Below are 16,503 nucleotides of genomic sequence, written 5' to 3'. Positions count from 1 at the left end.
ATTGTGGGAGGCCTTGGCTTAAATACAACTCCGGGTGCGTCTTGTTGAATGGATCATGCCCTTTGCCTAATTGCTCACTAATTACACAGTTATTTAATTCTATGTTTGTTTTTATTTTCCAAAGAAAAAATTGAACTTTTTATTAAAATAAAAAGTTACATAGTATATGCAATTAAGCATTGAATTTCGCTATATGAAAGCAGATCATAGAGCCCACAAGATACAATCCTACCTAAAAGAAGAAAGCAAAATGAGTTGTTCCTGATATCAAGAAAGCATGAAAAAAGAACCAAATAGTCCAGTTGGCCTAAGCTTTCCTGCCCTTCTTCTTATCCACTTTTTGCCAACTATCAGTGTTGGGAGTGGAGTCGATAATGGCAAGCTGGTTTTCCATTGTGTTCGTTGGTTGTTCCTTGTTTGAATTCGATCCTTCGGGGTTGTGAGTTCGTTTGGTGCCACTTATTTCCAGTTGGAGTTCTTATATCTGTTCCAAGTTGTTCTATTTTTCCTTATTACCCTAAATTTTATCTTCTACTGCATTGTGCTCTACTTTCTTTGCTGTAGCTTCCTTGATTACCAGATTTTCTATATTCTGCGATCACTTCGGCTTCCTTTGTTGTTGCTTACAAGTGACTTGTTTGTTGACATCCTCGGCATCAGAATGCTGTGTTCTCATAGTCCAAGGGTTGTGTCCACTGTGTATTATTGAAATTCGGGATTATACTTTCTGGTAAGCCTTGGTTGAGATCTACTTTGACACATATTTTGGCAAACGTAAATATTCCTTTTAGGTGTCTCTCTGCATCGATCTTTAACAGTTTGCCCAAGGTATTTCCAATAGCGGTTAAAGCCTTTTGATGCCAAAAATGTAAAGGGAGGTTATGCAGCTTAACCCATACTGGCATCCTTGATACCACCATAGTATTGGCATCAAAATCGGGAAACCATGGGGTGATGAATAGTCCAGCACTGCCCCAGAACCATGGCCCTTGGTTGAGGATTATTTCCTTTTCCTCTTCTATGTAAAATCTTACTATGAAAAACCCCTTAGGGTATAGGTAGATTTCACATTTTTTTGTTAGACTGTATGGATCCATTGATGCAATACGTCAGATTTGGGCCAAAAACCATTAAATCTGCAAATAACTCCGTAATTGTGTAGATCTGAGTATATAGCTTTTACCTTTGGTATATGATGGAGATAGATGGGTTCTCCAGAGTTTGATCTACAATGTAAGGCCCTGGGGGTTCAGTGGCAGCTGTGGGGTTTGCTTTCCCTTTGCCCTTGACTGCGTCCTTGAAAGACCCTGTATTTTGCGAGCTAGTTACATAGATTTCGACACCTCCTCGTAGTCTCATATTGAGAATGATTGTAGATCCTAGCTTGATGTTGTAATCTTGCATGGTTCTGTAGTCCTGCAGCGATCTGCCCCCATTTAATAGGTGTTGTTTCCCAGCCAGGTAGCCAGTCTGAACGACAATGTTATTCTTCAAATCTGTAACATTGTCGTTATCATAAAGTCCAGATCACGATTGTTTTCCCCTTGGGCGTTTTAACAAAGATTTGAAATCGATTGGGAATTGTCCCATCAGAACCAGAACTGGCAATCTGGGGCGTCTGGAGGTTTTTCCTTCTCGCAATAGAGGCTTTGACTGCGTCTGCTCCAATGGTCTTGCAGCAAACGGGTATGGTTTTTACAATCAGAAACCTCTGCATCCGGAGAGCGTTTTCAGCGTCAGCCAGAGATCCACTGCCTTGATTGCTTTTTGGTCTTCGTCGTGCTTCAATCCATCTGCCATATTCTTGACTGGTTCCTCCAAATCTGTAATGTCATTCCCCTCGACCCTACAAGGAATCTTTTTGATTGATTCCGCGTCTTTCCCGTTGACCAGATCTGAGCAAAACACCTCTGCTTCAGATCTGAGGAATAAGACCCGTCCTCGGCTCCATACCCTGGCTGTCGGCGGCTCTCCCTCATACCCTGTGCCGTTGCATCCTTCCACTTCTGCGATGATGGTCCCCTTGATCCAAAAAGGAGTTTTCACAATTGATCCCGCGTCTACCTCGTTTGCCAGATCCGAGCAACACACCACAACGACAGATCTGTGGAAAGAATGCTGACCTTGGCTCCAATCTCCCTCTATTCTGATAGCATTACATACCACCGCCTTCTTGTCTATCTCTGGGCCTTTGTGCTTACTCCTGGCCATCGATGGCAGTCCCTCAAACCCTGCTCTGTTACCACCTAAGTTTGCCTTGGTCACAAGATTGAAGCTGTGGAAAGGCCGTGCCATGAGGAAACCTGTCGTGATTGACCTGTGGTAGATTCGATCTGCGGCGGAAAAATCAGATTTTGTTCCATGCCTATTCCTTAACATTGCTCGTGGCTCGGGATCAGCTCTCCCGCCTGCAAGAGGCCTTCGATTTGGTTCCGGGGAGCTCCCTCCATTGATTTGCAGAGAGGTGACAACAATGAAATCGTTTCCAAAAACCCTAGCCATGGCGTCTCTGTTCAAAAAATTCTCAGTTTGTCGTTGTATTCTATGTTTGTTAGATCATGCCTCTTGCCTAATTACTCACTAATTACAGAGTTATTTAATTCTATATAACAAACTTGTTACAAATAAGATAGAAAATACCAAATAAGCCTTTAAAATCAACTGATAACACTAGAATGCCTCATTATTTCTTAGAGATTTCTTGCCTCCATGAAGTGTAGAGGTTAAATCTGAGTGATATCACTCTCGAAGCCAAAGTAGGGTGCTTAATTTGCCTCTGTGGTCACACTGGCCACCCAAAGCCCCCTTTTATCATCTTGCTTTGTAGATCTTTTCGCCCCGATTCTAACGAGCTATTACACTAAGGCATTTCTCTAAGTAATCAACTCGAAACAACACCTTAAATGAAATTAATCAAAATATGCCTGTTCATAACGCCATTTTATGGAAGTCGTCAGAATGCAATAGAACCAAGAGCGAATTGTGCAAAACTGATCTTGATGATGAAAAATGGTAAGCGATATCAGTCAAACCCATAAAAATCCTCTAAAACGCTCGAGGCCCACGAATGGAGTAATCCTGCTCCTATGACTAGGCTAACACAAGTTCTGGAAAACCCTCCTAGCCACCTCACCAGGTAATCCAAAATTTGGGGACATTACAGATACCAACATTACCCACTTAATAGAGTTGTATTACGTAATACCAAACTATGCTATATTAAGCATGCCATATCACTCGACTTCTTCAATCACTTTGTACACACACGCACAATGCCACTGGTAATAAACACTCTTTGTAGAACTGCTTCAACCTTCTGAAACAATTGCTTGGCCAATAATGACAAAGTGATGTTTACAATTTAGTCAATCTGAGATAGGGTTTAAATTGGGTTCGTGTATCTCTTACAACACTTCCACAAGACCCTTGACAAATGATGCTTCAAATCGCACAAAAAAATGCTTTAAATATTCCAGTCATGGTTCAAATTTGCAGGCTGATTAATATTGGTTTATCATTCACATTGTCGAGCCATATATTCTTTTTGAAGGCTGCAATAGGTATACATACAAGGTACTGTAGATATGCCCTTATTATATATTGCAAATACTGGTAACCTTTTGATCATATTAAGTTACAAGGAGACCCTTAACTAAGAAATGTAATCAATAAGAATTTCATGTCCAGATGTGACTCACGAAGCAAGATTTTCACATCTAGAATTTCTCTGATTTCGAACAAGAATATATACAAAAATACTTTGCCAGGCCTCAAAAATTGTTGCAAAGGTGTCATGACCTAGTCAAGAACAGGGTAAGCTTAGAGATTTTGCGATTCTGGAAAAATTGCATGTTTCAGAGAGCGCCGAAGGTATTATTCTATAAAGATTAGTAATGCTTCAATGCCTCAAAAGCTTGGTTTGAAACTCCAGATATTTGCAAGCAGTATAACACAACTCTATCAAAGATACATCCCCAAAAACTTGCAATATTCGTTCTGGACATAAAGACATTTCATATGAGAATCGTGGCACCTGCGAAAAAGAATTCTAAAGAAACCCTTTCCCCAGAGGAAATACAAGCCATTAACCCATAAAATCGTTTCGCTATTTCTTAGATCAAAACCGCAGGGTCAATAAGATAATTTGAGTCTTACACATGGCTGAGGAATATCTTACAGAGCGGTTCGTAGTTAAGCTCAAATCATTTGTTCTTTAAGAAGTTAGCGTGGGCTGTATTTATACAAGTTGAGGTCCCATATTTTGTTTAAAAAACGACCCTAACTTAAAAAAATGTTTGATCTAGTGCCATGAAATATTTGGTGGGAGGCCAATGTAATTTGAACGTTATTAGACCATTGGACCATTGTTTTAATTTATTTTTACCTCCTCCATATTTGATCCATATATTAAACTTAGATCTTTTAGACCATTAATCGTTTCTTTAATAAGGGTCGTTTTGTAAGGTGAGTTATGATTCCATATCATTTTATTTTGAGGATTTTGACCATAGGATGGGTTTTGACCTTGGACCTTAGAGAACATGTATTAAACATTCGTTTAGTGTGCCTTAGCTCAACTTTTGATGCTATACCACATCATCATCTTTTGGGGTTTTTACCCACAAATTGGGTCATCCATCATTAATCAAGCATTAGTCACAAACTGTGAAGGCTCTTGTGGCGTACCACATAACATTGGAATCAGCTCGACGAGAAGAATCCCATGGCGAGTATCCAAGGCATATTCAGTTATCAACTTCTTCAAAAACCTCTGACAAATGCGGGGTATGATCATTGTCCAACCAAACCCTAGAGCTAGGGTAAGCATTTCCAACCATTGTTGAATTAGAGCTTCCAACTAATGCAATCCAGACATATTAAGATCGTTCATTAACAAACGTTGGCATCAATGACCACACCATTCAACATTTGGAACTACAGGCCTGCTGACAAGTGTGTTATGGTTGATATAGTTGGGCATGTATACTTCCAACATTGGAGAATAGTTCTTGGAGTTTAACTGGGAAGTTTGTAATAGTAATTTATATGGTGATGAAGCTTGTACTCTCAAGAAAGGTGAATTACATCTAATGAAATAAGTGCAAGAAACATAGAGGAACATACAATAGGGGAAGCAAGGAAACTATAACTCCAAACATAAAAAGGTTTTACAATAAACAATTGGGTCAAAAGACTTAAAGTTATGATGCAAACAATAAAAAGGAACTCTGCGAAAGTCAGAAACAAAGTGAAACCCATAAACCCCCAAACAATAGCAACAATGATGACATCATGAAAACATGCTCAACTAGAGGGAATCCTGTTTACTATGCTTTGAGGACAAAGTATTCCTGGAGTGAGTGGCAATGTAATAATAATAATAATAAGAGTAGCTAACAATATCATTAAGTTAATATGATGTCAGAGGACACACCCGTTCACCTCATGACCAATCAATGCATATAAGTATACTGTCACGAGTCTCATTTGATGTCGTCTGTTGGTGAGACATCTCTTGGCCTAGAGGGCTGTGGGGTGATCCTTTGGGCTCTTGAAGTGGTGGAATAGTGTTGAGCTGACACCATCTTAGGCTGCGTGAGGTTGATATCCTTTATGTCAAGGGTATTGTGTTGGGAAGAAGTGCCCACATGCAAGGGTTCTGAGGAGCAGATAGCCTCTTCCACTTTAGTGACCAGGGTATGTGGGTGGTTTTCCGATGTGCAGGCTGTAAACCACTTACACTTAAGAGTCGAGGTTCTGCTGGTATGTTTCTGTCTCCTGCGTGAACAAGGCTTGTTGCGACATTATCTCCTCCTGATTGTTTTTAATATTGAAGAGTTTAGATTCTATAGTGGGGGATACCTGGGGCAGTTATTGGAGATGTGAGTTTTCCTGGTTTTTTATCTTGGCGACCAGCTGTTTGTAGTCCTAAACCTTCAAATTCACCTGTGGTTTTCAGATTCGAGGCTAGCATTTTTTTTCCAGCATGTTTTGGATCAGTGCTGCCTAGTGATTTGTATATGATGAAATACTGTTTGTCATGTTCAAGGCAATTGAGTTGATGATTTCTTATCTATCTTAAATTAACCTGCCCAGTAATTTATTTGTTAAATAATAATTAATGAAGTAAAGTGTCTATCCTTTAATCATCTGTATTTTGTAGTATTTAGTAATTTTCTCCATTGTAATAAACATCTTTATAATAGCATGTTTATTTTGTAGATAACACAGGTAATTTCATGAATGCCCACAAATGAGCAAAAAGCTCAATCTTTTGGACTAGGGTTTATGTTTTCTTCTATGATTTATGTAAATGATTTTTTTGGTCTTTGTCAGAATAATCTGGATGAGCTCTTCATGCTAATGCACTTTCTGGATGCAGGAAAGGTTAGTGGTTGGCTATTCAATTTGTTTGTTGACCATGCGATGTTCATTTGCATTAAAACTAACAAGCTGGTTTTTGTTTTTAATTGTTTACCTTCACTCTTCATTTGTTTTGTGGTACCTAACATTCAAATTTTTTCAGTTTGGCAGCTTGGAGGAATTTCAACGGGAATTTGAAGATATTAGTCAGGAGGAACAAGTTGGGAGATTGCACTTGATGTTGGCACCTCATCTTCTTCGAAGTATGTTCAAATGTTTGCGTTTACTTCCGCATATTTTAATCTCTTAGATGCAATTTCTTGCTAACAAGACATTTTATAAAGGTTATTAATGGGAATGTATCTACTCATTTTAAAACAATTATGCTGCATGTGATTTAAGCATCAGATATGTTAAGAATGAATTCTGCACATCTGAATTAATTCAATGGGAATCTCACTTTTCCTTTTAAAATAATGATATAGCATGTGTTTTGAGCTAAGTTACTAGCAAACAGATCTGGATAAAGGATCTGCTAGATTTTTGAAAAGCCAGGGTCCAGATACAGCAGGGAAATGCCATGTACAAAAAATACAATAATATTAAAAAATATTTAGAGTTAAAGATAATTTTATTTTTTAATTTTATTTATTTATTTATATTTTTTGTTTGTTTGTAACTTTCTTAAAATGAAAAAGATAATATCACTGGAAGAAGGGGCTGCTGAACTTTTTCTCAGAAGTTTACATGGTATCAAGCATGTCCCCTAAGACAAAAACACATCAATTATGAGCATGATAGTGCAGTTTTTAAAAACTTTTACGAAACAATTTATTCATACTACCGTAAAATCCTAAATGTGTGAATTTTGATAATGTTAATGCAGTTTTTAAAAGCTACTGGTTAGTGTTTGAATTCAACAATCACGAAATTTGATAAAAAATCGCCTGGTTAAAAACCTCCAATAAAATTTACCATTATCTATATATATATATATATATATATATATATATTATTTTTTAACCTTTATGATAGTTTTGTATTTATATGCAAGTCTGTGCTTGGATCGCAGCAAATAGATCGGGTAGTACATAACTATATGTTGAATTTTTCTTTCTGAGTCATCTTATCCAGCAAAACTACAATTTTTCCCAGAGGGACTCCAAAATGGACAACAAAAACAGGGCTTTGTAGGTATATATCTTACAAAACTGACACACCAAAAAACAAAATTTACATGTCATGACTCGTTGAGAAATCAAGGGCAGCTAGATTAGGGTGATTTCTCTATACTTGATAACTGCTTGTGAGGTTCTTTTACCTAAACTTGATGTACTTGTAATTCTAATGTTCTTATCATCAAACAACTACCAAACTATGAAGATCAATAGAACAAGAGGACAAGATATAGGCTGCTAGCCAGGGCCAAAAACTCTCCTAGAGAGAAAAACCTACAAGAATGCTTCTCTTCTAATAGAATCTTCAAATGACGAATTCCAGGACCTTTTAGAGTCTAGACCAAGACCTTTCCATGACCAAGTCAACATCTCCTTTGATGAGCTTGTCCTTCGCAAAGTCAACCCAAGTCAAATTGCTTGAAAATTGCTTCAACTTCACTTCTGATCTCAAGTTCGGACCTGCAACTTTTGACTGCAATTTCTCTGCCTTATTGCACAAACCCTAGCTCGCACATGTGGGAAAAAGATGGTAAAATAGACCTTCTCTCTCCTTCGCTTAGGTTGATTCTTTCTCATTGGTTATTTGGCTTCCAAAGTTGATTTTCTTGACACCAAACTTCTGCTTCTTAAGATGGCTGCAATTCGGTCTTGCTGCAACAGATTTTTGCCCTAAATTTCTTCGCAACCGTGGAATTATGTGGACCAAAAACAAGCTTCAGAACTTCAATTTCTCTTCCTTTGATTCTTTTTTTCCTTCGCTCACCCTTAGGCTTTTAGGTCTCTTTCTTGTCCTTAATTGCACTGTTTGGATAATTTCTCAAGTGAGGTCGAGTGCCTCTTATATATAGGCTTCTAGGGATGTCGAATTGCCCTTCATGAGGCCAACTTGGTCTTGGAGGGAGACAATGGCCCTTTTTGACTTGAAATAAATTCTTTGACTTGATACAAAATGCCCAATAGGGTCATAATACATATGAGAATGACTCTTTGACTTTTTGATTCCATGACAACTCCGAGAAGCACACAATGGGTGCTTGATCTAAAAACAAATTGATCTAGATGATGAAACCCATGCTATAAAAATAATAATAATAATTTTCTTTTCTCTTTTACATGAAATACATAAAATCAATAGTACATAGAATATTATGAAGACCAAACGCAGTCACAAATTTCAACATGACTCGTACTATAATTGATCAATAATGGAATCGTTATTAATTGTGCAATGCCACTTCATTTATTCCTAAGGATTAGGAGAGGGCCTAATTTGGCCATTGATTTTTAAATCTCCCAATCTTAATTTATACCCTTCATTAGAACATAAGTTTGCATCTTTTTTGAGATCATCGAGTACATAGAAATATTCTATTGAAGAGAACTCTTCTACTATTTTCCTAAGTCTTTTCATAAGACTTTCTAATGTTTTGTCCCTCAGAGAGGAGCCCTTCACCAAATGCTAAATAAGAAGGGAGTCTCCCAAAACACTAAGAGAAGCTACCTATTTTTCTTTGAATAACTAAATTCCTTGGTAGAGGGCATAAGCTTCAACGTGGTTATTTGTCATGCATCCTATTGTTGCTCAGATTGTACAGGCACTACGATAGAGACTCAGGTCGGGGGCTGTTACCCTCATCCCCAACCTCTCCATTCTAGATGTCTCCCAACAACAAGCTATGGGGGGTAGACTTTGTGGAAATGAGATGATAATGGACAAGTTGGGAACCAACGAGTTTGGGAGACACAATTGAGTGGCCGAGCTACCTAGTTAAAATTAGCAAGATTTTTAGGATTAGGTCAAATTTATATTTGAAACCAGTGCCTTGTAGAGGCAAAACTCTTGCTTATGAATTAAGACCAAGTAATCGGAAGTACAACTGCTGCTTAAATGCTTCACTAACTTATATGAAATGCAAATCCTAAGACCTAGGTGGGACGCAAAGATCTTGGTTATCTTTAATTAAATGCTTGATCTAAGTATGACCTACCCTTAACTGTTTTGAAGCTAGGCTCCAAGGTAGGTTATGGTAAGGAGGCCAACAGGAAGCAAACAAGGGCTTGATTAACGATACCTTTTGTTAGGATCCTGTCACCCGATGCCTCCGGCGTTGCAGAGACTGTGGCTCTGACGACTGCAAGGTTGACGTGTTAACCATCAAAGAGTTGATAAGCCCCTCGAGCTTAGATGAGAATGGTTGCTCTAGAAATCTGTCAACCAAGCTTATGCTTAGAGGTAAGTTATTAATGCAACTAAACTTAGGATGCAATGCAAGGGTGTTGAGTGAGCTTTTTGCTAAGATTTTCTTAATGATTAAGGACTTAATCTGTAATTAAATCTTGAGTCAAGGAAACAAGTACTTGCCAATGATATCAAGAGACATTCTTAACCATAAGAGAATGTGCCAAGTTAACAAGATGTGACCAACAAGATAAATGGTTTGCCAATATGCTCAACAACCAGTAAACCCAAAGTAATGATTACAATTCCTTATTGTTTAGATTTAACGACCAAAAGTCGTATACGCAATGAAAATCTTTGAAATATTTCAAAGACGTAAATGTCCATTGTAAGAATGAGGCGTAAATGTCTGTTGTAAGAATGATGCCTGCTTATATACCCTAGGCAAGTTCTCTTTCATGAATGGTCATGTTTTTAAGACATGCCTCTTCGTTACTATCTAACTAACCATTAGTTAATTACTTATTATTTATTATAAATATAAATATAAATATTTATATTTATATTTATTATTTTATATGAATTATATTCATAACATCAGAACACTTGGCCAATGATTATTATTCAAAAAAAATCACAAGATTATCAATGCTCTTTTAAGGATCCCAAGATATACCAATTTTTCTCAATGCCAATTAGATAAGCAACCTTCAAGTAAAGAACACTATTATTCACAAATAGACCTCAGATAATGAGCAAGATAGACAATGGCATCATGCTTCTTGTGCCAATTATGAAAACTCAAAAGATTAATTTTATTAGAACAACACTATCTAATGAGCTCTTAGATTTATCACTTAGGCAACCAAGATTGCTAGGCTATGAGATTAATGTGCTTTTAGAGAAGGAGCTAATGTTTGCAAATTTGGAACTTCTTGAAATCACGCAAAACAATAACATGTTGGTTTCCTCTTAGCATATGAAATAATTCACCTTAACATAAACAATGTGTGCATTCTCTCTCTCAATAAGCAACCATAAGCGTAAACAATTAAAAGCACTTTGTTACTTGTGATATTTAGTGAGCTTTATGACAACATTAAATTATGACAGCAGTGAGGTATTCTTATGTCAAAATGCCAAACATTTCCAAGATTATCCCTTTAAGATCTAGATGAGAGCACTTAACATAAAATGCAAATCATGAGAATATGCTCCAGTCACTGTCATATATCAGACTTCAAGATGGCTACGTAAACAGTATGACAGTTACCCGGAAATGCTAAATAAATGATTACCCAAGTATGCAAGTTGTCGATTAATATGTTAGGGAACTTATTTGTTAACATTATGCCATCTTCATAAAAAAAATTGCCACTGTTAAGAAATAATCAGACTTCAATATGCCTTCAGGAAGATTGTGACTGTTATATGACTTTCATAAACAATGAGTTTTATTGATGCTATGAATCATTAAATTGCTAAGATGACATGACAGATGTCCTTAGGCTACTTTCATGAAATTATTACCACTGCAAGTCAATGATCAGATGGGCATTAGTAAAACAGTGATAAAAGAGTTTGAGAAAGCAAACCAAGAGGAATTTTGACCTTGCTAGAGACGTGCTTGCTTGACTGCAATTCCTTTAATGACTACACTCACAAATGTTAGCTCAGAATTTTTTTACTTGAAGACTGCTGCATTCATCAATGCCTTAGCTCAGAAAATTAAATGGAGACACAAATCAAAAAACCTATGAGATCAGTGTTTTGGGGGAGCGCTCCCTCCCCCGGCTCCTGATAAAAAAATTTGCGCTCCCTGCCAATTTAGGGAGCGACATCGGGACCGTTCGGCCCTGTTGCTCCAGGAGCAAATTTTAACGCTACGGGAGCGAAGCGCTCGACGCCGGGAGTGATCTGGGCGGGAAAAAAGCGCGGACGTGATTTTTTTTTTTCCAATTTTAAAAAAAAAATTGTTTTAAAAGCCCAATGGGGCAAAGAAAGAGTTCATTATCACTTGTATGAGAGCCAGAGCAAGGAGAGCAAGAGGAAAGGAGCGAGGAGCAAGTGCTGAGGAGCGAGGAGCAAGTGCTGAGGAGCGAGGAGCATGCCTACAGAGAGGTAAGTAACTTAGTAATTTAGTTAGTTTAGTTAGTTTAATTTAGTTAGTACTAATTTAGGTAGTTTAATTTAGTTTATTAACAATATTTAGTAAAAAAATTATTAAATTAATTAATCTAAATAAATTAAATTAATTTGCAGATTGAAAACCCTACAAATATCAAACATCATGGACTTGGCTATATTTCTTGGGATTTTCCTCTTCTTGGTCCCTTTTATGGTTATTATGGTGCTGGAGAGTAGGAAACGGAGGGGCCAAAATGAAGAGGGGGATGAAGAAGCTGGAGAAAGTGGATTTGATGAAAATCCCGGTGAGGAGGAGCTGGAGCAGGAGGAGGGTGAACATGACTCTCATAAAACTAAACAAGACCAAACCCCATTGTGGAAATATGTTAACAGGCCTGAAGCAGGGAAAGGGGGTGGAACCACTAAATTTCATTGCCCCCATTGCAACAATGATTACACAGGTTCATACACCTGTGCCAGAAAACACCTCTGCGGGAAAAGGCCATGGGATGGAGACAAACAAATAGGAATCAAAACTTGTCCAGTGGTGTCAGCAGCGGATAGAGCCAAATACATAAGGGAAGAGGAGGAAGCCCAATACAAATCAAAAAAATCAAGGGGTTTCTTTGAACCAAGCTCACAATCACAAGCACAAAGAACTCCTTCAGCATCCTCCCAAGGCAGTGGATATGGAGGCATAGGGTCATCAGGTTTAAGGCGTAGAACCATATCAGATTTCCTTGATGAGGGGTGTAGGAATGATGTGGATTCTAAGGTTTATAGGTTGTGGGATACCATTCAATTTTCTTCGCTCACCTTATTGGCACGAAATGGTTTCTGCCATAAATGATGCCCCTAAAGGATACAAAAGCCCTGGGTATGACAAGGCAAGAACCGTTGGACTTGATCATGAAAAAGCAAAAATATCACATTCTTTGAATAGAATGACAAGTTCTTGGACTGACCATGGGGTGTCCATTGTATCTGATGGATGGACAAATGTAAAAGGCAAGCCATTGATAAGTGTTCTTGTTGTGTCTGTTAGTGGTGCCATCTTTCTAACTGCACATGATTACTCAGACAAGTTCAGGACCGACATCAACATTGCAGAAGCACTACTTGAAACAATTGACCGTATTGGGCCATACAATGTCATCCAAATCATCACTGATAATGCTCCTAATTGTAAGGCAGCGGGAGCAATTATTGAGGATAAATACCCCAACGTATTTTGGTTTGGATGTTCCGTTCACACATTGAACCTTCTGATGCATGTGATGTTATCAAGAACAAACATGCACAATACCAATGGATTGGTGATTTGTACAAGAAAGGCAAACAAATGATAAAATTTATCACAAATCATAGCAATACACATGGCCTTTTCCGCAGTCACTCGAGATTGGAGTTGTTGAAGATTGGAAAGACCAGATTTGGTAGCTATTACCTCACCTTCAGACACCTTTTGAAGGTAAAAGAGTCATTGGCTAGCATGGTATCAAGTCCACATTGGCAGGTATTAAAGGAAAGGGCTACAAATGTAGCTGACAGGGAAGGTTTTGAACTGGTGGAGGAGGCCGCTCTTGATGGTCAGTTTTGGACAAGTGTGAGGCAAGTGTTGGATTTCATCAAGTCCATTTATCACATGATTCGGTTTGCAGATACAGACAAACCAGTGATTGGCGAGGTGTATGAGCAGATGGATACCATGTTGGGGCAAATAAAATATATTGTTCATAACAGAGATCCTGACTTGTACAAAATGATTCATGATTTTGTGTGTGTACGGTGAAATAAACTTAATCTTCCATTACATTGCTTGGTGTATATCCTTATGCCAAAATACTACTCTACATCTTGGTTGGGCCAACCTGCACCAGGGGGTGGGATTAGGACCAAACCCCATTTAGATGCAGAGGTAACTAGTGGATATTTGCAAGCATTGGAAAAGTTGATACCTGACAGGGAGGAATGTGCAGCTGTGCGCTTTGAAATAGGCAGATACTTCAGTGGCACTGGTTTGTTTGGTACCTTCCATGCAATGGAAGACAGAGACAGATTTGATGCTCTCACATGGTGGGAAACATATGGCGGCCATGGACTTCTTCTATCACAGGTTGTGAATACTTCTTCTGCAGAGAGGTGCTGGAGTACCTAAAGCTTCATACACAATGTGAAAAGAAACAAACTCAATGAAAATCGAGCAGAAAGCTTTGTTTATGTGCACTACAACTTGAGGTTTTTGAGTTATTACTGTGATCGGGCTTATGAGGATCCCACATATAGAATTTGGGACAATCACCCAGAGGATGACAATTTGGAGGATGGTATAGTGCATCTTGAAGAACTGGAAGAGGAACTTATAAGGGATGAAGATGAAGCAACTGCAGTTGCTGCAATAGCCATGCCACCTCCACCTCCACCATCCAGTAGCATTGCTCGAGGTCCGAGTCTTGTTCCTTTGCTGTCGCCACCTCCATCTACACCCTCACGTGGAGGTTCTAGTTCTGGTCGTTTGTCTGTGCGGGACACTCGTAGAAGACCACCACGACCTGCTTCTACTCCTGGAGATTCTCGTGGCAAGGGCCACATGTAGATTTACAGTTTACTTGTCTTTTCTAGTTTCTATTAGACTTTAGTTTTCATAACTGTTGAGTTTTGAGTCCTTGACTCTTGACTCTTTCATATCATAATGATATTTTTTGTAAACAATATATGACTGTGACAATGAAAATTTGAAGTTTGAAGTTGGCAATTATAACTCATTGGTAATGATTGTGAATTATGAATATGATGCTTCGTGAAAGACTAAAGTTGTTTCATTTCATTTCATTATTCATGTTTCATTTTATAACATTTCATTTCATGTTAACCGTTAGAAGTTAGGACTTAGAAATATCTAAGATATTACTTCTTGTAATGGTTAACCGTTAAACTTAGCTTACAAGTACAACTTTGGTGATCAATGATGATAAATGTTATGCATTGAATTTTCAATTTTGAAAGCTTGAAGTTGAAACTTTAAGATTGAATTTGATGAATCATGATTGATGAGACTCATTATGTTGCAGTTGTAATATGTATTTTACTAACTTGTGGACATGGTTGATGAAAATTATAATTTCTAGAATCTAGATGATTTGTGTGATATGGTTCAATGATCAATCTATGTTTTTTTTGTTTTTTGTTTTTTTATATCTAATTCATCATTCTACATGTTTTTGTTGACATATATGTATCAAAAATTAAAAAATATAATATATATATATATTTTTAAAAAATCGCTCCCGGATTTGATCCCAAACCGGGAGCTTCTAATGGTCGCTCTCGCTCCCGTTTTTGGTCCCGTTCTCGCTCCCCGTTCCTGCTCCCCGCTCCCGCTCCCAAGTAACACTGGATGAGATAAAGAGGCCAAGAGTCAATGGAACAAGGCCAAAATAGGCCTGCTTTAAGCTTGAGGAAAAACTTAGAGTTCTACAGCACCAAGGGAAAGCGAGGGATGGGGTAAAGAACGCCACACAGCAGGATACAACTCCTACAACAGACCTCTTAGAGGTTGCCACCAGGTTGGATGAGGATGCCTAAGAAGGGAGGGAGGCCTTAATGCCTGTGGCAAATGAGAGAATAGAGTAGGGGATGGTAAGGAAGGCTCATGGATGGGAGATAGGATAGCATAGGGTAGGAGGAGCCACACTGGGTCTAGAGGCCCTAGAATTTCTTGAAACCTACACAAAGTTCAAAAAATTGCTTTAGATCTTGAAATTTCTCTGCGAATGATAAAAAAAGCTCCCTTAACAGTTGACATTTTTTCGTTGGGCTTAAGCGTTGAGCTTGGAGGAGCAATAGATGGTGGATCTTGCCTTCTTAGGCCTAGATCCACCTCTAGAATGTAGGAATTTACAGGGTAAGTTCCTCAGAAAGAACACCAAAAGGACACCGCTCACAACCAGATCACAAATCAATACACCAATATTTTTGACGTGGTTAAAACCCTCAAAGAGGGAAACAATCCACGGCCTGCGCCAACGTGGCTACTACAGGCAATTTATCAATCAAAGAATGAAAATTTACATAAGCTTCTCTCATGCACAAATTACCCGAACAATGACCCTCCATGCGCTTTAAATAGAACTCATGGACCAATCAGGTGTCAAGTCACGGATCAAGTGTCGGTAATACCGAGGAGAGAGTGAACCGTCGGATCACTACATATCGTGACCGTCGGATTGTAAGTTACAAAATGTACAACGGTAAAGAAACACACTTTACCTAACTCTATACCTAACTCTAAACTAGACCAAGTTGTACTTAACTATTTCCTATGTGTCGGAATATCCTAACATCCCCCCTTAAGAACAACTTGGGATAGGATTGAAGGATTTACAAATATGACACAATAGGAGAAGGAAGGAGACACTAGAGCCTATCCCCCCTTAGTGACAACTTCCTGAACTCCAAGCATATATCGAAGTTTAGTGAACTTCGCCTCTGTGAGAGCCTTTGTGAAGACGTCTGCAACCTGATCATCTGTTGAACAATATTGCACTACAAAAACATGGTCATGAATGAGCGTTCTGATGAAGTGCATGTGTAGTTCAATGTGTTTGCTGCGCTGATGCTGGACTGGATCTTTGCATAGCTGAATGGCACTTTGAT

At 38.4% G+C, this 16,503-nt stretch overlaps 1 protein-coding gene across 3 annotated transcripts in view; it reads left to right on the top strand.

Annotated features, from left to right (window-relative positions):
* The window catches only part of PKL (chromatin remodeling factor CHD3 (PICKLE)), a 234,948-nt gene that overhangs the window by 79,747 nt on the left and 138,698 nt on the right, over positions 1-16,503 (top strand). For all 3 annotated transcript variants that reach the window (XM_089460627.1, XM_089460626.1, XM_089460625.1), the window contains 2 exons: positions 6,337-6,387; positions 6,527-6,626. In XM_089460627.1, the coding sequence (XP_089316753.1) occupies positions 6,337-6,387; positions 6,527-6,626 (151 nt within the window). The remainder of the gene's footprint in view (positions 1-6,336; positions 6,388-6,526; positions 6,627-16,503) is intronic.

This window comes from Pinus tabuliformis, chromosome 7 (genome assembly GCF_031772625.1).
Source record: "Pinus tabuliformis cultivar Carrire ecotype Pingquan chromosome 7, CPIR1, whole genome shotgun sequence".
Taxonomy (NCBI): domain Eukaryota; kingdom Viridiplantae; phylum Streptophyta; class Pinopsida; order Pinales; family Pinaceae; genus Pinus; species Pinus tabuliformis.
This window is presented reverse-complemented; position numbering and strand designations above follow the sequence as displayed.